The sequence below is a fragment of the Olea europaea genome, chromosome 19, assembly GCF_002742605.1.
Source record: "Olea europaea var. sylvestris chromosome 19, O_europaea_v1, whole genome shotgun sequence".
Lineage (NCBI taxonomy): Eukaryota > Viridiplantae > Streptophyta > Magnoliopsida > Lamiales > Oleaceae > Olea > Olea europaea.
The window spans coordinates 9,223,900-9,245,887 of NC_036255.1; the positions used below are offsets into that span (position 1 = coordinate 9,223,900).

The 21,988-nt window shown below is 36.6% G+C and overlaps 4 protein-coding genes and 1 pseudogene across 5 annotated transcripts in view; 4 read left to right on the forward strand and 1 right to left on the reverse strand.

The window, feature by feature from the left end:
* The window catches only part of LOC111368725, a 7,194-nt gene extending 5,302 nt beyond the window's left edge, over window positions 1-1,892 (forward strand). Inside the window, exons 2-3 of the mRNA XM_022990140.1 lie at window positions 1-699; window positions 1,033-1,892. The exon at window positions 1-699 is cut by the window's left edge and continues 1 nt beyond it. Of these exons, the coding sequence (XP_022845908.1) occupies window positions 96-699; window positions 1,033-1,667 (1,239 nt within the window). The 5' untranslated portion in view covers window positions 1-95 and the 3' untranslated portion in view covers window positions 1,668-1,892. The remainder of the gene's footprint in view (window positions 700-1,032) is intronic.
* A 416-nt stretch (window positions 1,893-2,308) lies between these two features.
* Window positions 2,309-3,911, forward strand: LOC111368319 (annotated as a pseudogene).
* Window positions 3,912-4,334: 423 nt separating this feature from the next.
* Window positions 4,335-8,649, forward strand: LOC111368726. The gene is made up of 6 exons (XM_022990141.1): window positions 4,335-4,805; window positions 5,169-6,183; window positions 6,278-6,465; window positions 7,409-7,445; window positions 7,705-7,769; window positions 7,881-8,649. Exons 1-6 carry the CDS (start codon window positions 4,717-4,719, stop codon window positions 8,335-8,337), a joined length of 1,851 nt encoding a protein of 616 aa, XP_022845909.1. The 5' UTR covers window positions 4,335-4,716; the 3' UTR covers window positions 8,338-8,649.
* A 1,727-nt stretch (window positions 8,650-10,376) lies between these two features.
* LOC111368728 (pentatricopeptide repeat-containing protein At5g18475) lies at window positions 10,377-21,028 on the reverse strand. 2 transcript variants are annotated; one of them, XM_022990144.1, is made up of 3 exons: window positions 20,825-21,028; window positions 19,369-19,976; window positions 10,377-11,448 (listed from the first exon to the last, which is right to left on the reverse strand). In XM_022990144.1, exons 2-3 carry the CDS (start codon window positions 19,940-19,942, stop codon window positions 10,490-10,492), a joined length of 1,533 nt encoding a protein of 510 aa, XP_022845912.1. In that variant the 5' UTR covers window positions 19,943-19,976; window positions 20,825-21,028; the 3' UTR covers window positions 10,377-10,489. The 2 variants fall into 2 exon arrangements, with proteins under 2 accessions (XP_022845912.1, XP_022845911.1); XM_022990143.1 differs by lacking the exon at window positions 10,377-11,448 and having other exon boundaries at window positions 18,297-19,985.
* Window positions 12,290-16,573, forward strand: LOC111368727. Its single transcript, XM_022990142.1, has 6 exons — window positions 12,290-12,733; window positions 13,093-14,107; window positions 14,202-14,389; window positions 15,333-15,369; window positions 15,629-15,693; window positions 15,805-16,573. The coding sequence occupies exons 1-6, from the start codon at window positions 12,645-12,647 to the stop codon at window positions 16,259-16,261; spliced, it is 1,851 nt and encodes a 616-aa protein (XP_022845910.1). The 5' UTR covers window positions 12,290-12,644; the 3' UTR covers window positions 16,262-16,573.
* Window positions 21,029-21,988: the final 960 nt, after the last annotated feature.

Consider the following 21,988-nt stretch of genomic DNA (forward strand, 5'->3'; position numbering starts at 1 on the left):
GATGCTATAGATTTGGGATCGACGGATCATTTTCAGAATTTGAAAAGACGAAAGGCTATAAGCAAACAATAAAAAAAAAAAAGAAAAAAAAAGAGATGCCTGCAGTTTGGTTTGCTTTGAAGAAATCTTTGAAATGCAAATCAGAGCCACTGGATGTCCATGATCCAAAGGGGAATGGGAACCTGAGCCATATATTGACAAGGAAATCAGGCAGTGGACGGTCAGGATGTTCTAGGTCTATTGCAAATCTGAAAGATGTAATTCATGGAAGCAAAAGGCACACAGAGAAGCCACAAACTTGCAGTCCAAGATCCGTTGGCAGTAGTGAACTTTTGAACCCAATAACGCATGAAGTTGTGTTAAGTAATTCAACTTGTGAACTAAAGATCACGGCCAGAAATGGTTTCCAAGAAGGTGGTGCTAGTGGCGGCGCCTGTGGTTCGACGTTTGTGGGCACGCTTAAGCCGGGGACTCCGGGCCCACGGCGGCTGAAGGGAAATAAGCATAGAGGATTGGCTAGTCCTATAAGGAGGACATCTAGTAGCCTTTCCAGGAGGAGTTCTGGATTTGGGGTAATCCCCGCAAGGCCTGAGGCCTACTATGGTGCAGATTCTAATGGTGCTTTATTTTGCCATAAATGTGGTGAACCATTTGGTAAATGGGAAGCCATCGAAGAACATCACCTCTCCAAACATGCCGGTAAATTTTACCTTCCGTGCTTTGGTGACCTCAAATTTATTGGAAAAAGAGTTAATTTATTTCGTTCTTCTTGTCGTGCATGTTATTAAACTTTTTATTTTATATTTTTTTTTCTAATATTTCTTTCTTTGAAACAAGAACTTCAGTTTTGATGTTCCACCTCAAAATACTATTTCTCCTGTCACAGGTTTTTTGTATTGAGGCCTGAATTTTGCCAGTTGTCTCCTTGAATCTATGTAATTGATCAACTGAATGTAATTAGAAAGAAAATGTTGGATATTCTTTTTTAAAGTCTACGTATTCTAATTTTAAACTTCTCTTATTTTGGTTCAGTTTCTGAACTTGCTGAAGGAGAGTCCTCAAGAAAAATAGTTGAAATAATTTGCCGGACGAGCTGCACAAAGCCAGACAGTAATTGTGGAGGAATTGAGAGGGTTTTGAAGGTCCACAACATGCAGAAAACACTAGCACAATTCGAGGAATACCGAGAATTGGTGAAGATCAAAGCAACCAAACTTCCCAAGAAACATCCTCGTTGTCTAGCCGATGGAAACGAGCTTTTAAGGTTCTATGGAGCAACTGTCGAATGCAATCTAGGCATCAATGGCTCTTCAAGCCTTTGTACATTGGATAAATGTAGTGTTTGTCGAATTCTAAGACACGGGTTTTCATCAAAAAAAGGGACAAATGGTGGTAGTGTTGGAGTATTCACAGCTTCAACAAGTGGTAGAGCATTTGAATCAATCCAATCATACGATGAAAATCCTTCAATAAGGAAGGCTCTAATAGTGTGCAGAGTTATAGCAGGGAGGGTACATAGGCCTTTAGAGAACGTTCAAGAATTGGCTGGTCAAACAGGATTTGATTCACTGGCTGGGAAATTAGGTCCCCATTCAAATATTGAAGAACTCTATTTGCTCAGTCCAAGAGCTCTCCTTCCCTGTTTTGTGGTAATTTACAAACCGTAAGTCGTTATAGACGAAATTTTAACTTCTTTTGAGCACTAGACTCCGGCTCGTGCTTAAGGAAGTTTTGTGGATTCAACTATTATTTCCAGCTCTCCACTGCCTTTCGTTTAGATTTTGTAGACTTGTGTTTATAAAAGCCATTTTTTCCATGCTGCTTTTCACTTATAAGTGGAAAATTGTGGATTAATTTCTCAAAATTATAAAGACATGTTCTGTCATTAAGTACTACTCTCTCTTTGTTGACAATTCACTAAGTCACTTCTTGGGAGACATAAATAGGTACCTGCATTTAATCACCAACTTGACTCGTCAGAGAAAATTTAATCTCATCTGACTTTGCATGTTGCATTGTTTCTTGAGTAGAGAATGTGGTCCCATTCTTGCTTCATCTTCTTTATGATATATTTGGTATATTTAATTGAATAAGATAAACATATAGTTCGAATGAAAAAGATAAATGACAATTGATTTTTATTTATATTCCTTCTTATCCATTCTAATATACTAAATATGTCATTAGTGTAAGCACTAAGAAGTAGACTAATTTCTTTTTCGAGCATATTCAATTTTGTCATTCCCAATTCTTATTGAGTCTAGTACTAAGGTGTGACAAGATTGGGCTTGTTTTGGATCTAAATTACATGCCTTTGATGATGTACTATTTTATGACCACGCTCCTTGACAACTACTCATCAAAGTAGACTACAAGCTCTTTTGAATTTGTAATCACTGCTTGTATGATCAGTATTGACCATAATTCACAAAGATGAAGGGTTTAAATATACCAAATGTCACATAATCAATGGAGTTCTATATGATATTAGACTAAAGAATCGCCAAAAAGAGTGTTCTAACAAACTAATGAGTTGATAAGCACACTCCATAGTTTTCACTTTCTCTTCATCGAGCACATTGTTTGGTTAAGAGGCATTTGTTTATTAACACGCATAATGCATCTTATGGTTGAGAATAAAGTGGAAAAAATACATGCACGATTTCTTTGTCTAGTCGAGAGTTGTGCTTGGATGAGTTGAGATAACGCTTTGATTTGAAAAATATTTATAACAAAAATAAGTTATTTTAACAAAAAGGAAAATATAATTTTCATATTTGTCAAATTGAGTACTAGTTTCATACAATTACTACCAAATTCATACTTTTTTCTAGGTTCGTCAAATCCAAATAAGTTCATTCAATCAAAAATCATTTTATATCAAACTTTGTAGAATATATGAATTTTTTTAATCTTTAACGATATTTTTATTCTTGATAAAGCACAAATTATTGTTTTCATAAGAATTTATGTCCTTGTTGTTAAACAAATTTATACATATCAATATTTTGAAAAGGGTAGCGCTATTTACATTCACGTTTTTTATATATACATCCACTTCTAAAAAAATAATTATACTATATTTTAATCTTATGTAAATTTACCTAAATAGACATATATAAAATTAAATAAAAATATATCATTCTAAATTTACCACTCATATTTATTTCATTAAATTCTTTTAAATCTTTTTACTTTCTTTCGGAAATTGTGTTTAATTAAATCCTAATAATCACAAAATATCCTCTCAACTAAAATCATAAAACCCTAACAATCATAAAATATCATCTTCAACTGAAATCAATAAATTTAGAGATCTTATTCCAAAAAGCGAGAGGGGATGTTTTGTTAAGGCCTACCACAAGAGGTAAAACTCTGAAGACAAGGAAACACAATATGCAGCTTCAAGGGCATGGACAAAATGGGGAATGATGATTGCCCATCTTATCCCAAATGAAGTTACATTACAGAGAGGGGACGATGATAAATTTTGCTTGGCATTTGCAAGGATTGAGAATCATTACTTCATGAACAAAAGANCCCCCCCCCCCCCCCCCCATTCTGACTCATTTTTGTTGGATAATATTGAAAAGATAAAGCACATCGACACTGTAATTGGACAGGGAAGGTATGATGTTTGCTGCCCCATGATGTCTGCCTGGGATCTTCACAAAGCTTGGCCAGAGGTTGATTTCATAATTGTTCCTGATGCTAGGCATTCTGCTAATGAGCCGGGGACATCAGAACAACTGGTTGCTGCAACCAATAAATTGAAACACATCATCAAGGAGAAGTAAAGCTAAAGTTTTCAGCCATTAGTTTTTATTTGATCCTGTATTGTGAACCTAAGGTAGTTTATTTCCCATTTGTTGGATTTGAAGTTCATGTGAAGAGTCGACAACTTGTTAGAGGGGCATCCTTTCAGTTCTGTTTCGTGAATTTGATGACTATACTTCAAGTATATGAACTTGGTGACATAATAATAATAATGGGGATGAATATAGCGATTTTTTAAAAGATTTTGAAATTGTTTCAAGAATGTATTTAGAGTGAGATGAATATATAAAATTTGTGTGGATATATATTGTTTAAATGAAATAATTCAATAAGGAAAATATTGGAATGTAACGTGGATGACAATAGTAATTTTTTAAAATTTTAATATTTTTGTAGGGAATATATATAATAAAAGAAACAAATTATTGTGTTAAATTGCAAATGGATGATAAGTAGTAAAGTGTAAAATTCGAGTGTCCATTTATGATCTGTGACAGTGGAGCTTTGTGTTATTTTCCAAAAGGAATGGGATGTTTTTGTATTTGTCATAAACTATGGGGGAGGATTGTGCAGTTTTATCAAGGAATAGAAAGGGGGGGAAAGGGAAAACGAAAAAACCTATTGTACAGTTAGGGCAGACGAATTCTGCAGATTGCGTCCCCAATCAAAGGTTTAAAACCCTTCTCTCCCAAATGCCAAATCACAGATTCCTTTTCTCTGTTTAAGTTTCCGCAGACTGCAATCATTACTATTAGATAGATTTTTAGATAGTGAAAATAGCGGAACTATAATTTATTTATTTATTTATTTATACAGATTTATTCAATAAATTATCAAATTGGGGGAGAAGGGTTTTTTATTTAAAAATATACCCCTGTGTATAGATTCATATATATTGAATAATTTAGTGAGAGACTGCGAGAAGCAAGGAGAGTGAAAATGTCGAAGAAGAAAGCAACGATGACTCTCAAAGACTTCCATGGCGGTTCCATTCCTTCCGATCTTCGACTCCCCTCTGCACCTGGCCTGTGAGTTCTTTTTATCTTTTTGACGCTTCCATTTCATTATTGATTATACCGGAAGAAGTATACATGTCAAGTCTGTTTTTGTAATGTGATTTTGGGAAAATGTCAGGTTTTTTTTTTTTTTTTTTTTTTGAGTTCAATACTATACTTATTCATTTGGTCTCAATTCAAGATCATTTTTTTAAGTTGAATTTTATACCCAACAAATTGTAGTGTCATTTCCCATTAATTCCTTGAATCCAGGTTTATTTGTTTATTTAATTTGAGGAAATGTTTAGTGGGCATTTTATTTATTTTGTAAATCAGAACAGTAAAATACTGGATTTAGTATTTGAAATTTTGAATATGGTTCATATTTTTGGACAGAATGGCAAGACCTGCAGATCGAGGTAGTTTTGATCAGCAGTCGCCATGGGGAAATTCGATGGGTAGGTCCAGTCAACGCTTGAGGCCGGCATCAGCTGGGTCAGCTAGGAACTTTGATGACAAGACCCCATTTTTAAGTCACAGTGCCCACATTGGCCGCAATTTTGATGAGGATGAACGCAAGCCTTTGGATGGGTTGTCAGGTTCTCGACGAACTGTCACTGATGAGAGCAACCGTGCTCCGCCAAGTCGTGTGGTAGAACCTAAGATAGATAGTTTGGCTGGTGCTAGAGTTGGTAGTCAGCTGTCTTCAACCCCTCCCTCTCATTTGTCTAGTGATACAACTGTTAGTTCTTATGCTGGAAATGCTGGTAGGCATAGTGAAGTTCATAACATGGGGTCGAATATTCAAAATTTTAGGTCAGCTGTTGCTGGTTCCTATTCAAATCCATGGGGTGTGAAGAAGGAGGTGGCGCATGTGAGTGACCCTGTATCTGCTTCATGGTCAGCTCCGGATGTTGCAGTGAAGCTGTCACATGCTAGTGCCATTGAGAAGGTCTCCTCTGGTCGGTGGCATTCGCAACATGTTCATCCTCAAAAAGATGTTGAGGCCATTGGACAGTCGGAACCTGAGAGAGAATTTCATTGTCGGGGCAAAGACATGTCCAACAGGAATATTTACAATGGTACAAATGTGTTAGGTGGAACTGACTATCATGATATTGCATTGGCGATGCATATGGAAAGGAGTCTGATTGCTGGTGATGGGATTCACAATGGTGGAAAGGAGACACTGTCTCATGATAGAGTCAGGAGTACCATGTACACGGAGATGCATGGGAGGAATCCTTCCGTTAATGACAAGGAATTTCAGCCACGTAGCACTACTGGAGTATCTGGTGATACTGAGTTACAGTCTCCAGGGACTTCAGAAACATCAGAGCGACCCAAATTGAAGTTACTTCCAAGATCCAAACCGTTAGAGGATTTAGAGCTTCCTCTCGATTATAAACAGGTAAAAGTTAGTGTTTTAACATTCTGATTTTTCTATTGAACTGGAAATCAAGTATAATTTAATGTATCTTTGCAATTCGTCTTTCTGAGTGAAGGGACGCCAGCGGCCAAGTGATCCGATTCATTTGAGGGTCGACAATGAATTACCCAGAACTGCAATTCCTGTAGAACCTGGGTTTACTGGATCAATGGTCGTTAATCATGCGGTAGAGCGCCCAAAATTGAGATTAAAGCCTTGCTCACTACCTCTTGAACAATTGGAGGGAAACACTGAAATCAAAAGGTCCATCAACTTTTACTAACTTGCTCACAGAATTTTTTGTCGTTTATTTCTTCTCGACCTGTTTGCATTCTTAGTCTATTTGATTTTTTTTTATTTTACTCGTGACAGGATAAATAGATTACATTACTATTGATGAAACTTTATAGTAATTGACAGATGATAAACTGAGGTAATTATACTGTTTCAAATAGCAATAGATGTAACTTTTATAAAATTTTAATTGCCAAGGAGATGCCAAAGGTATTGTGCTCCAAGGAGATTCTAATAAAGGTATTGTGCTCGGCACAAACTTGGTCATTTTTCTCAGCCTCATCAAATTGTTGCAACTTATAACGACTTCAACAAGGTACCTTAATGTTGACAATGAGTGCATTTTAGGAATAGGAAATTGGGTTTTCAGCTTGCTAAGTCCGCATGTTTTCAGTGTTAGAATGGCAGAGAAGTTACAACTTGAACTTTTTAGCCCACTCTCATGCAATAAGTAACACTCAAAGACCAACCACTGTAGGTACCCTTTTCTTGAGGTTTTCACTGCCAATGACGATGGTAAGTTGTAGCACGAGACTTAGCAATCACCTGAGTTGGTGGTGTAGAAGCAGTACCAGTAGGTTCTGGATTGGAGCAGCAGTGACTACATTAACTGGTTGTAACATTAAAGGGACGTTGGCAATCAGTTATAACCTATTATAACTTATAATAGAAGTAGTAATGTAACTGCAGTAGCAAAAATACCAATACTAGAGTCTGTTAACTTCAGCTTAAGAAAAGAATTAAGCTTGTTGTACGTTATTATTTATCAGATATAAAAAAAAATTCAGAAGATGGTACTTCTTTTACCATCACAATTTACCTTTCTTATGCTTGTTTCTCTTGGAATTTTAGTTTCTCCCAGTGAGAACTCTCTTGTTGATCCTCTCCATTTCTGTCTTTGTCATTGTCGCAGAAACACTGTGTTCGCAGGGGCTCGTCCACGAGAAGTGGTAAGTACATTTCCGTCATTGTCAAATTATCTGAAAAATTCATTTGGAAATTTCAAGTTATGTAAATCTTCTTTCTGCTTGATGCCTTCTAAACCTCCATTTATAGGCTTTTTGGATACTCATTTTTTAACTCGGTCTTGCTGCTACTCCAGATGTGGTTTTATCTTAATAATTGATGGTTGTGGGTCTTTTCTGCATCTTTTCCGTATGGTTGCTCCATGGTTAGCTTTATTATCGTGATTGTCAATCTGTCTACCAGGTTCTGAAGGATCGGGGGATTGATGGTGTTGCCGTTAACCTTTATGACAGTCAACCTCCTTCTCGGTATCAATATAATTTCAGTTCTTTTTAATGAGAGTTTCTATGAATTAAAGATTTGTACATGTTCACACAACTTCTTTTCTCATCTTTATTTGCATTATTTACTGCGTGAAGGATCAATCAAGATGCTCCCAAGATGGATCCAGTGTCGGTGCAAGTTACTCCTGCCGGTTATAGTGAGAAAGCTAAAAAATTTCTTGGTGATCAACGGGTAGCGAGGAGTTCTGATAGGCGAGATCAACGTATGGACATTGAAAGAACAGATGCACGGAGGAGGAACAAAGGAAATGAAAGTTGGAGGAATTACAGAGAAATTGTAAAACACGATGACCTGCAGCCGCAGCAACAGGAGAGGGACCTGTCACCTGACACCTGGTGCAAGCCTGTCGAAAGTCCAAAACCCGACTCCACGCCTGCCCCTGAGCAGCGTCATGGGAAAGTGACTTCCGCTCTTGAGCTTGTGCAGGCCTTCTCCAGACCAGTCTCTGATCCGACTATTGCTGATTGTCTTTCTGGCCCCCAAGGCATTCCGAGCCAGAGTCAGATATCTTTTTCTCGGTTAACAGGTTGAGGCCCGAAGCCTCAGATTAATGGTTACTGAATTTTCGCTATAGCAGATACATTTAAAACGAGAGAAACTTTCACCCCCTCCAAATGTTCGTTTACACCTGAATCCCGGTGGGTTATTTTCCCTAGTTCATAGTGATCATTGAGAAGGGATCCGATTGGTACTTGACGCAACGTTCGAGCCACATACAAACAAGAAAATAACATACATTTTTTCTTCATGTTGACAATAATCACATAACTGTTGTATTTCAGGAAATTTATCTATTGACAGATTTCCTATTGAAGTTCATCTAGCCTAATTTGGGATTTATGAGTTTGCGAGTGGATTTATTTTTCCATTGATCACATTTGCCGCTGGGCTTTTAGTTTCCGGTGATGCTTTTTCTTTCCATTGCAGTAATTAATTAATTTTTTGACATGTAATAGATGTTTCAAATTTGCTTGTTTAAGCTTAAACAATATACTAGTAAGTAAATAAATTAATTTCATATAAAATAAATATTTCTAATAATTAATTTTGGCACATTAAGCTTTATCAAATTTGGTCTGCTGCACATTATAGACATCGCGGATATGAATTATTGGTCATGTCCTTGCTCTCTGTATATCTGTTCTTAATTTACATTATTAGGTTCCATTTGATTCCTATTTTTTGGTCAAAAAATGAAAAATATGATCGTTATTCATCACACTACGTCATCATATTTGACTTTTTACTTCTTATGTGGATTCCATAACAATTATATTTTTCATGCTCATTCTTATTCTTATAAGAATGAGAATCAAATGGGACTTAATAAATTTATTACAGTAAAGTAGTTGATAATTTAAGGATGTGGGTCCTATTTATGGAGGTTTTATTTATTTATTTATTTTGAGGAAGTACTTTAATATTTATTTACTCCTGTCAATCTATTAAACTTTCTTGACAACATTGCAATTTCAAGAAAAAATTTAATACAAAGATGGTAAGTAATGCAATGATATTGCCTACAAGGCACAAGCAATGTGACTTTCCCAAAAGCCTTTTGAGAAAGAGTAAAGGCTTCCATGTAAGAAATAGTTGAGATCACTTGTATTAATCCTTTAAAACGACTCCTCGACTGCGCAAGGGACATCGATGACAGTTTGCAGCAGTCTCTTGCTTCTTCTCGCCTGCAGTTGCTGCTCTAAGCACTCTATCAGTGCTTGGGAAATCGGAAAGGGAAATCCTTTTCATGTTTCATATAGGCTCCTACTATGCGGAAATGGAGAAATTTTGCAACTTCTGATTTAAATGGACACAGTTTCAAGTTCACAATTACTTTTAAAATCATCGGAGATTTGTATTCTCTATGTATAAATCTATTTGATCTAACCCTATTTGGCTCAGATTTTAATATGAGTTAAAATCAAACAAACAATGTTAATTACATTTTCATGGGTTCCACAATTTTTTGACCACACATTTCGAAAAATTTCTATCAAAATCTGTTAAAAATCTAATTTTAATCCTCACCAAACATCCTGCCATGTTGTTTGATGACACTTGAAAAAAAAGAAAAAAAGAAACATGGTCATCTTTCCAATGGTTGAAAAAGTAGAGAAAATGATGTAATGTGTTAATGGTTAGTACATAGTGCTGCATTGACTAGATTTAGTTCTTAACATTTGATGTATTACATATTGATGGAACTATTCTCGAGTTGCAGTTAAATCAGTAATTGGATCTCTAGAAAATCACACAACTAGAGCAGACTAAGGTCAACCCAATTTTATCATAACTGCTTTTTTCTACCTACCAACCGGAGTCCTTAAACTTCACAAAATATGCCATTTCTGTCTTCATTCAATTCTATTTCACACACACATCTTCAAACTTTCAATCTGTGCACACTAATTGGAAACCTGCAACAAATAGCCTACGTGACAAGTTGATCCCAATCAGTAAAAAGGTACATTCTTTGTGTTGTATTCGAGAAAACCGGCATTAGTAGATTTTGCAAATTCCATAATCAGCTTGAAAAGTTCAATAGAAAAGAAAAGAAAAACGCAGCTACCAGAATAAAAAAACTAATTTCAAATATATGAATTATCATAGATACGTTAGTAATACATGTTTGTAGACATACATTTGTTCTACTACTACATAAAGAAAGAATCAGTTTATTGCTTTAGAAGTCCTTCATGATTAGCTTATCAAGAAGTTTAAACGCAGGCAATAGCTTTCTCTCCCTGCAAACTACATCAATTAGTAGACTCCATGTATTTGGCTCTGGTTTAAACCCCATATCCATCAAAAGGAACGACGTAACAGCAGCTTCATTTGCCTTTCCGGCCTCACAAAGACGAACCAGTAACTCATTTGATGTAGCGAAATGGGGCAGAAAACCCCTATCCAGCATCAGACGCAACAAATTATTCGCCTTCTCCAATTCACCTTCCTTGCACAAGAAATTTAACACAATCCTGTAACTAGCCTTGTTAAGATAAACACCATCATATGGTAACCTCTCGAGCATGTTGAGTGCCTCATCAAATCTACCTTCTCTGCACAATCCCCCGAGTATTACATTAAACGTCACCTCATCTGCTTTGCACTCATTTTCTTTCATCTCCTTGAGCAGAACAATGGCTTCATCAGTTCTAGCAGCTCTGCACAAGAAGTTAATTAAAGTGGTAAAAATAACAGTATCAGGTTTCAGACCAGCACTTTTCATCTCATCAAAAGTTCCCTTGGCTTCCTCCAGTCTTCCCTCCTTACAGAACCCATTCATTAATGCTGAGTAATTGATTACATTAGGGTTGCATCCATTTTTCTTCATGAATTCCATTATCTTCCTAGCTCTGTCAGTTTTTCCTCCACGAGAAAACCCATTGATTAAAACACTGTAAGTTAATGCATCAGGCACAATTTGATGTTTTGTGAGCATTTCCTCAAACAGATCGATTGCTTCTTTTAGTCTGCCGCTTCCACAAAGACCATCCATCAGAGTTGAATAGGTGATCAAGTTAGGAAAAGATACCTTTGACTTTTCCATCTCTTTTACCACTTCAAATGCAGACGCTAGATCTCCCCTTTTGCAGTGGTGTTTAACCAAAATGTTAAAGATGCATGTATTGGGTTCCAAATGTTTTCAAAAAAAAAAAAAGTCCCCCCCCCCCCCCCCCCATTCTGACTCATTTTTGTTGGATAATATTGAAAAGATAAAGCACATCGACACTGTAATTGGACAGGGAAGGTATGATGTTTGCTGCCCCATGATGTCTGCCTGGGATCTTCACAAAGCTTGGCCAGAGGTTGATTTCATAATTGTTCCTGATGCTAGGCATTCTGCTAATGAGCCGGGGACATCAGAACAACTGGTTGCTGCAACCAATAAATTGAAACACATCATCAAGGAGAAGTAAAGCTAAAGTTTTCAGCCATTAGTTTTTATTTGATCCTGTATTGTGAACCTAAGGTAGTTTATTTCCCATTTGTTGGATTTGAAGTTCATGTGAAGAGTCGACAACTTGTTAGAGGGGCATCCTTTCAGTTCTGTTTCGTGAATTTGATGACTATACTTCAAGTATATGAACTTGGTGACATAATAATAATAATGGGGATGAATATAGCGATTTTTTAAAAGATTTTGAAATTGTTTCAAGAATGTATTTAGAGTGAGATGAATATATAAAATTTGTGTGGATATATATTGTTTAAATGAAATAATTCAATAAGGAAAATATTGGAATGTAACGTGGATGACAATAGTAATTTTTTAAAATTTTAATATTTTTGTAGGGAATATATATAATAAAAGAAACAAATTATTGTGTTAAATTGCAAATGGATGATAAGTAGTAAAGTGTAAAATTCGAGTGTCCATTTATGATCTGTGACAGTGGAGCTTTGTGTTATTTTCCAAAAGGAATGGGATGTTTTTGTATTTGTCATAAACTATGGGGGAGGATTGTGCAGTTTTATCAAGGCATAGAAAGGGGGGGAAGGGAAAACGAAAAAACCTATTGTACAGTTAGGGCAGACGAATTCTGCAGATTGCGTCCCCAATCAAAGGTTTAAAACCCTTCTCTCCCAAATGCCAAATCACAGATTCCTTTTCTCTGTTTAAGTTTCCGCAGACTGCAATCATTACTATTAGATAGATTTTTAGATAGTGAAAATAGCGGAACTATAATTTATTTATTTATTTATTTATACAGATTTATTCAATAAATTATCAAATTGGGGGAGAAGGGTTTTTTATTTAAAAATATACCCCTGTGTATAGATTCATATATATTGAATAATTTAGTGAGAGACTGCGAGAAGCAAGGAGAGTGAAAATGTCGAAGAAGAAAGCAACGATGACTCTCAAAGACTTCCATGGCGGTTCCATTCCTTCCGATCTTCGACTCCCCTCTGCACCTGGCCTGTGAGTTCTTTTTATCTTTTTGACGCTTCCATTTCATTATTGATTATACCGGAAGAAGTATACATGTCAAGTCTGTTTTTGTAATGTGATTTTGGGAAAATGTCAGGTTTTTTTTTTTTTTTTTTGAGTTCAATACTATACTTATTCATTTGGTCTCAATTCAAGATCATTTTTTTAAGTTGAATTTTATACCCAACAAATTGTAGTGTCATTTCCCATTAATTCCTTGAATCCAGGTTTATTTGTTTATTTAATTTGAGGAAATGTTTAGTGGGCATTTTATTTATTTTGTAAATCAGAACAGTAAAATACTGGATTTAGTATTTGAAATTTTGAATATGGTTCATATTTTTGGACAGAATGGCAAGACCTGCAGATCGAGGTAGTTTTGATCAGCAGTCGCCATGGGGAAATTCGATGGGTAGGTCCAGTCAACGCTTGAGGCCGGCATCAGCTGGGTCAGCTAGGAACTTTGATGACAAGACCCCATTTTTAAGTCACAGTGCCCACATTGGCCGCAATTTTGATGAGGATGAACGCAAGCCTTTGGATGGGTTGTCAGGTTCTCGACGAACTGTCACTGATGAGAGCAACCGTGCTCCGCCAAGTCGTGTGGTAGAACCTAAGATAGATAGTTTGGCTGGTGCTAGAGTTGGTAGTCAGCTGTCTTCAACCCCTCCCTCTCATTTGTCTAGTGATACAACTGTTAGTTCTTATGCTGGAAATGCTGGTAGGCATAGTGAAGTTCATAACATAGGGTCGAATATTCAAAATTTTAGGTCAGCTGTTGCTGGTTCCTATTCAAATCCATGGGGTGTGAAGAAGGAGGTGGCACATGTGAGTGACCCTGTATCTGCTTCATGGTCAGCTCCGGATGTTGCAGTGAAGCTGTCACATGCTAGTGCCATTGAGAAGGTCTACTCTGGTCGGTGGCATTCGCAACATGTTCATCCTCAAAAAGATGTTGAGGCCATTGGACAGTCGGAACCTGAGAGAGAATTTCATTGTCGGGGCAAAGACATGTCCAACAGGAATATTTACAATGGTACAAATGTGTTAGGTGGAACTGACTATCATGATATTGCATTGGCGATGCATATGGAAAGGAGTCTGATTGCTGGTGATGGGATTCACAATGGTGGAAAGGAGACACTGTCTCATGATAGAGTCAGGAGTACCATGTACACGGAGATGCATGGGAGGAATCCTTCCGTTAATGACAAGGAATTTCAGCCACGTAGCACTACTGGAGTATCTGGTGATACTGAGTTACAGTCTCCAGGGACTTCAGAAACATCAGAGCGACCCAAATTGAAGTTACTTCCAAGATCCAAACCGTTAGAGGATTTAGAGCTTCCTCTCGATTATAAACAGGTAAAAGTTAGTGTTTTAACATTCTGATTTTTCTATTGAACTGGAAATCAAGTATAATTTAATGTATCTTTGCAATTCGTCTTTCTGAGTGAAGGGACGCCAGCTGCCAAGTGATCCGATTCATTTGAGGGTCGACAATGAATTACCCAGAACTGCAATTCCTGTAGAACCTGGGTTTACTGGATCAATGGTCGTTAATCATGCGGTAGAGCGCCCAAAATTGAGATTAAAGCCTTGCTCACTACCTCTTGAACAATTGGAGGGAAACACTGAAATCAGAAGGTCCATCAACTTTTACTAACTTGCTCACAGAATTTTTTGTCGCTTATTTCTTCTCGACCTGTTTGCATTCTTAGTCTATTTGATTTTTTTTTATTTTACTCGTGACAGGATAAATAGATTACATTACTATTGATGAAACTTTATAGTAATTGACAGATGATAAACTGAGGTAATTATACTGTTTCAAATAGCAATAGATGTAACTTTTATAAAATTTTAATTGCCAAGGAGATGCCAAAGGTATTGTGCTCCAAGGAGATTCTAATAAAGGTATTGTGCTCGGCACAAACTTGGTCATTTTTCTCAGCCTCATCAAATTGTTGCAACTTATAACGACTTCAACAAGGTACCTTAATGTTGACAATGAGTGCATTTTAGGAATAGGAAATTGGGTTTTCAGCTTGCTAAGTCCGCATGTTTTCAGTGTTAGAATGGCAGAGAAGTTACAACTTGAACTTTTTAGCCCACTCTCATGCAATAAGTAACACTCAAAGACCAACCACTGTAGGTACCCTTTTCTTGAGGTTTTCACTGCCAATGACGATGGTAAGTTGTAGCACGAGACTTAGCAATCACCTGAGTTGGTGGTGTAGAAGCAGTACCAGTAGGTTCTGGATTGGAGCAGCAGTGACTACATTAACTGGTTGTAACATTAAAGGGACGTTGGCAATCAGTTATAACCTATTATAACTTATAATAGAAGTAGTAATGTAACTGCAGTAGCAAAAATACCAATACTAGAGTCTGTTAACTTCAGCTTAAGAAAAGAATTAAGCTTGTTGTACGTTATTATTTATCAGATATAAAAAAAAATTCAGAAGATGGTACTTCTTTTACCATCACAATTTACCTTTCTTATGCTTGTTTCTCTTGGAATTTTAGTTTCTCCCAGTGAGAACTCTCTTGTTGATCCTCTCCATTTCTGTCTTTGTCATTGTCGCAGAAACACTGTGTTCGCAGGGGCTCGTCCACGAGAAGTGGTAAGTACATTTCCGTCATTGTCAAATTATCTGAAAAATTCATTTGGAAATTTCAAGTTATGTAAATCTTCTTTCTGCTTGATGCCTTCTAAACCTCCATTTATAGGCTTTTTGGATACTCATTTTTTAACTCGGTCTTGCTGCTACTCCAGATGTGGTTTTATCTTAATAATTGATGGTTGTGGGTCTTTTCTGCATCTTTTCCGTATGGTTGCTCCATGGTTAGCTTTATTATCGTGATTGTCAATCTGTCTACCAGGTTCTGAAGGATCGGGGGATTGATGGTGTTGCCGTTAACCTTTATGACAGTCAACCTCCTTCTCGGTATCAATATAATTTCAGTTCTTTTTAATGAGAGTTTCTATGAATTAAAGATTTGTACATGTTCACACAACTTCTTTTCTCATCTTTATTTGCATTATTTACTGCGTGAAGGATCAATCAAGATGCTCCCAAGATGGATCCAGTGTCGGTGCAAGTTACTCCTGCCGGTTATAGTGAGAAAGCTAAAAAATTTCTTGGTGATCAACGGGTAGCGAGGAGTTCTGATAGGCGAGATCAACGTATGGACATTGAAAGAACAGATGCACGGAGGAGGAACAAAGGAAATGAAAGTTGGAGGAATTACAGAGAAATTGTAAAACACGATGACCTGCAGCCGCAGCAACAGGAGAGGGACCTGTCACCTGACACCTGGTGCAAGCCTGTCGAAAGTCCAAAACCCGACTCCACGCCTGCCCCTGAGCAGCGTCATGGGAAAGTGGCTTCCGCTCTTGAGCTTGTGCAGGCCTTCTCCAGACCAGTCTCTGATCCGACTATTGCTGATCGTCTTTCTGGCCCCCAAGGCATTCCGAGCCAGAGTCAGATATCTTTTTCTCGGTTAACAGGTTGAGGCCCGAAGCCTCAGATTAATGGTTACTGAATTTTCGCTGTAGCAGATACATTTAAAACGAGGGAAACTTTCACCCCCTCCAAATTTTCATTTACACCTGAATCCTGGTGGGTTATTTTCCCTAGTTCATAGTGATCATTGAGAAGGGATCCGATTGGTACTTGACGCAACGTTCGAGCCACATACAAACAAGAAAATAACATACATTTTTTCTTCATGTTGACAATAATCACATAACTGTTGTATTTCAGGAAATTTATCTATTGACAGATTTCCTATTGAAGTTCATCTAGCCTAATTTGGGATTTATGAGTTTGCGAGTGGATTTATTTTTCCATTGATCACATTTGCCGCTGGGCTTTTAGTTTCCGGTGATGCTCTTTCTTTCCATTGCAGTAACTAATTAATTTTTTGACATGTAATAGATGTTTCAAATTTGCTTGTTTAAGCTTAAACAATATACTAGTAAGTAAATAAATTAATTTCATATAAAATAAATATTTCTAATAATTAATTTTGGCACATTAAGCTTTATCAAATTTGGTCTGCTGCACATTATAGACATCGCGGATATGAATTATTGGTCATGTCCTTGCTCTCTGTATATCTGTTCTTAATTTACATTATTAGGTTCCATTTGATTCCTATTTTTTGGCCAAAAAATGAAAAATATGATCGTTATTCATTACACTACGTCATCATATTTGACTTTTTACTTCTTATGTGGATTCCGTAACAATTATATTTTTCATGCTCATTCTTATTCTTATAAGAATGAGAATCAAATGGGACTTAATAAATTTATTACAGTAAAGTAGTTGATAATTTAAGGATGTGGGTCCTATTTATGGAGGTTTTATTTATTTATTTTGAGGAAGTACTTTAATATTTATTTACTCCTGTCAATCTATTAAACTTTCTTGACAACATTGCAATTTCAAGAAAAAATTTAATACAAAGAAGGTAAGTAATGCAATGATATTGCCTACAGGGCACAAGCAATGTGACTTTCCCAAAAGCCTTATGAGAAAGAGTAAAGGCTTCCATGTAAGAAATAGTTGAGATCACTTGTATTAATACTTTAAAACGACTCCTCGACTGGGCAAGGGACATCGATGACAGTTTGCAGCAGTCTCTTGCTTCTTCTCGGCTGCAGTTGCTGCTCTAAGCACTCTATCAGTGCTTGGGAAATCGGAAAGGGAAATCCTTTTCATGTTTCATATAGGCTCCTACTATGCGGAAATGGAGAAATTTTGCAACTTTTGATTTAAATGGACACAGTTTCAAGTTCACAATTACTTTTAAAATCATCGGAGATTTGTATTCTCTATGTATAAATCTATTTGATCTAACCCTATTTGGCTCAGATTTTAATATGAGTTAAAATCAAACAAACAATGTTAATTACATTTTCATGGGTTCCACAATTTTTTGACCACACATTTCGAAAAATTTCTATCAAAATCTGTTAAAAATCTAATTTTAATCCTCACCAAACATCCTGCCATGTTGTTTGATGACACTTGAAAAAAAAGAAAAAAAGAAACATGGTCATCTTTCCAATGGTTGAAAAAGTAGAGAAAATGATGTAATGTGTTAATGGTTAGTACATAGTGCTGCATTGACTAGATTTAGTTCTTAACATTTGATGTATTACATATTGATGGAACTATTCTCAAGTTGCGGTTAAATCAGTAATTGGATTTCTAGAAAATCACACAACTAGAGCAGACTAAGGTCAACCCAATTTTATCATAACTGCATTTTTCTACCTACCAACCGGAGTCCTTAAACTTCACAAAATATGCCATTTCTGTCTTCATTCAATTCTATTTCACACACACATCTTCAAACTTTCAATCTGTGCACACTAATTGGAAACCTGCAACAAATAGCCTACGTGACAAGTTGATCCCAATCAGTAAAAAGGTACATTCTTTGTGTTGTATTCGAGAAAACCGGCATTAGTAGATTTTGCAAATTCCATAATCAGCTTGAAAAGTTCAATAGAAAAGAAAATAAAAATGCAGCTACGAGAATAAAAAAACTAATTTCAAATATATGAATTATTTTAGATACGTTAGTAATACATGTTTGTAGACATACATTTGTTCTACTACTACATAAAGAAAGAATCAGTTTATTGCTTTAGAAGTCCTTCATGATTAGCTTATCAAGAAGTTTAAACGCAGGTAATAGCTTTCTCTCCCTGCAAACTACATCAATTAGTAGACTCCATGTATTTGGCTCTGGTTTAAACCCCATATCCATCAAAAGGAACGACGTAACAGCAGCTTCATTTGCCTTTCCGGCCTCACAAAGACGAACCAGTAACTCATTTGATGTAGCGAAATGGGGCAGAAAACCCCTATCCAGCATCAGACGCAACAAATTATTCGCCTTCTCCAATTCACCTTCCTTGCACAAGAAATTTAACACAATCCTGTAACTAGCCTTGTTAAGATAAACACCATCATATGGTAACCTCTCGAGCATGTTGAGTGCCTCATCAAATCTACCTTCTCTGCACAATCCCCCGAGTATTACATTAAACGTCACCTCATCTGCTTTGCACTCATTTTCTTTCATCTCCTTGAGCAGAACAATGGCTTCATCAGTTCTAGCAGCTCTGCACAAGAAGTTAATTAAAGTGGTAAAAATAACAGTATCAGGTTTCAGACCAGCACTTTTCATCTCATCAAAAGTTCCCTTGGCTTCCTCCAGTCTTCCCTCCTTACAGAACCCATTCATTAATGCTGAGTAATTGATTACATTAGGGTTGCATCCATTTTTCTTCATGAATTCCATTATCTTCCTAGCTCTGTCAGTTTTTCCTCCACGAGAAAACCCATTGATTAAAACACTGTAAGTTAATGCATCAGGCACAATTTGATGTTTTGTGAGCATTTCCTCAAACAGATCGATTGCTTCTTTTAGTCTGCCGCTTCCACAAAGACCATCCATCAGAGTTGAATAGGTGATCAAGTTAGGAAAAGATACCTTTGACTTTTCCATCTCTTTTACCACTTCAAATGCAGACGCTAGATCTCCCCTTTTGCAGTGGTGTTTAACCAAAATGTTAAAGATGCATGTATTGGGTTCCAAATGAAAGTCTTTCCGTGCCGTCAATAGCAAAGTCCTGGCCAAATCAATTTGATTTGCATCAACCAGAAGATTAAGACACGTGCTGACTGCTTTGAGAGATGGCTTCTCACGTACAATTGGCTGAATCGAGTAGAACATTTCAAGCACTCTTTCATGTATAGATGATTTCGAGAAATGCTTCATAAGATTAAGAAATATGCCTTCTTGGAATTTGCAAGTTTCGTAGGTCATCTGATGAAGAACTGTGTCAAGGGACTGATATTTCTTGCATTGAGCAAGCTTGTGGAGAATGATAGCATAGGTGGAGTTATTATGATTAAAACCCCTCTGGTGCGACACCTTGTTAAAAGTTTCTAGGGCACATTCTGGATCATTTTCTTGTCTTATTAAGTTGATTGCCGACTCATGAGAAATAAACTTGCTTTTCCTTGGCACTCCTGCAATAGTAGTCGGGGTTTCAGTTGGAGGGTTCAATTTACAGGATGTGGTTTTAAGGTGTTGGTGAGGAGACATCAATTGAATTGAAGATCCTAATGAGTTGCGACTCTTCCGGGCAACCAATTTCATTGTGTCCATTCAAACTACTCGATCTCTGTTAAAAATACATCACCTAGAGGAACCAAGATCAAATTATAAACTAGTTAATACGACAACAAGTAATGCAAAGGAGCTACCCTACAAGCCAAAAAACAAAAAAAACAAAAAAAAATCTCCATAAACCAACAAAAAGCTTTCCTTATAACTCTGTTACCATAGATAACCAGCAAAGACAACCAAAAAATGCAAGTGAAATGAAAAATAAAACATCATGATATTCCAAGAAATATTAAAGAACTCTATATTAAGTATGGCCTTCATCTGAATGGTTAACTCTCCTTTTCTAAGAACTTGAACTCCGAAGCATATACAGTGAAACAATTGGACGTTATTAGAGCATGCCAATCTCCATCATGCAGACTTGCACGTCCAAGTCTTGCCATAGCCAGACCTGCCCTACACTCTACTATGAGTAAGGACTAATTCGTGCCTTCACAGACGACTCTTTGGTCTTTAGAATCGCTTTGGAAGCCTTTAAGTGAAAGGGGATCAAGTTAGGGGTAGGATAAGAGTATCTTTATTCACTGGGGAAAATTAATCCAGCAAAACAAAGCACTCGCTTTCTCGAAAGGTAAGTTTTTTAAGTTGAATAAAAAAAAAAGGCAACTTTTTACTTCTTTTCGTGCTCAGTCAAGCATGCTCTTAGTGAGACATTTTATCAGACGGAGTGCATGCACAATTACATGATGGAATGCCCACCAGTTTAAATTAAATTGGCAGAGAGAGCGTCGAAAAGTCTCCAATACCATGATTACCAGCTGAAGAGAATTAATTCTTTAGAGAAATCTAAAATGGATGCATGAACTCAGATAGAATCACAAGCATATTCAGCGTGAAAGTACCCAAATTTAATGCAAATACCAGTGGAAAACCCGCCTGAAATGGCGGACAGTGATCGTCGATGGTTGAAGGCGATCCTGGAGGCACTCATTGGTGGTGACCTCTCTCTCTCTCGCTACATTGAATTGGCAGTCGCCGCCTTCTGGACGAAGAAGAAGGGCGCGGCAGGGAAGAAGGAGAAATTTTCAGTTTCGGTCCCTAAACTTTATCACTTGAGTACTTCGGTCAAGAATCATTTTTTTCTTTTTAAACCTTGAAACATTTTAATTTCAATGCGAGTCGGTCCTTACTGGTCTGGATGGAAATAAGTGTGCACAATATTTTTGTACATCGGTCATCACTTTTAAGATTAGGCCGATGAAAGTTGCAGGTCAAAGCAGATTGGGATTTTTTTTAAGTTAGTTGTTCCAATGATCACTGAATTTGGATCCATATCTTTGATTGGCCACTGAAATTTAAAATATCGAATTTTGATCACTGAACTTAAATCGATGTCTTCGATTGCTCACTGAACTTAAGTCCATATCTTCGATTGTTCACTGAAATTTAAAATGTCGAATTTTGATCACTGAACTTTAAAATATGTCAAACATTACTCACTAGTATAAACGTTGAACTTTAAAAAATATCAAATTTACAGTGAATAATGTATAGCATTTTTTAAAGTTCAATGAGTAATTTACAACATTTTTCAAAGTTCAATGGTCAAAAGTCGACATTTCAAACTTTAGCGAACAATCGAAGACATTGTCCTAAGTTTAGTGACTAAAACTCGACATTTTAAACTTCAGTGATCAATCAAAGACATAAACCTAAATTCATTGACCATTAGAACAATCAACTCAATTTGTTTACCAACTTTATAGAATCAAAGTGTCTAAGATGTAGCAGGTGCTGTGACATAATTATTAACTACTTTAATTATAATAGATAAAAATGAGTAGCAAAGTATTTGTTATTTCCTTAGAATGCGCGAGTAAATAGTAACAGGAATACAAGATGGTATCAAGGCAGTTATATTATTATTGAAAGACATTTTGTACATGCTCGATTTTTTCATGTCGAGATGCCTGCATTGAGTCAAGGCTCTGAAATTCTAGAGTATCTTCAAGTCAGGCTTCTCCTCCTCAAGCTGATGGCAGATTTTGATAATAACCTGTCATTATATTTCAGGTCTCCTTCACC

Bases quoted from the DNA above. Each gene is read 5' to 3' on its own strand.
- LOC111368726 (XM_022990141.1), top strand. From the start codon at position 4,717: ATGTCGAAGAAGAAAGCAACGATGACTCTCAAAGACTTCCATGGCGGT. The intron at 4,806-5,168 runs GTGAGTTCTTTT...ATTTTTGGACAG, and splicing joins CTCCCCTCTGCACCTGGCCT to AATGGCAAGACCTGCAGATC. The intron at 7,446-7,704 runs GTAAGTACATTT...TCTGTCTACCAG, and splicing joins GGGCTCGTCCACGAGAAGTG to GTTCTGAAGGATCGGGGGAT.
- LOC111368727 (XM_022990142.1), top strand. From the start codon at position 12,645: ATGTCGAAGAAGAAAGCAACGATGACTCTCAAAGACTTCCATGGCGGT. The intron at 14,108-14,201 runs GTAAAAGTTAGT...TTCTGAGTGAAG, and splicing joins TTCCTCTCGATTATAAACAG to GGACGCCAGCTGCCAAGTGA. The intron at 15,370-15,628 runs GTAAGTACATTT...TCTGTCTACCAG, and splicing joins GGGCTCGTCCACGAGAAGTG to GTTCTGAAGGATCGGGGGAT.
- LOC111368728 (XM_022990144.1), bottom strand. From the start codon at position 19,942: ATGGACACAATGAAATTGGTTGCCCGGAAGAGTCGCAACTCATTAGGA. The intron at 11,449-19,368 runs ATTTGGAACCCA...TTTTTTGAAAAC, and splicing joins GACGGCACGGAAAGACTTTC to ATTTGGAACCCAATACATGC.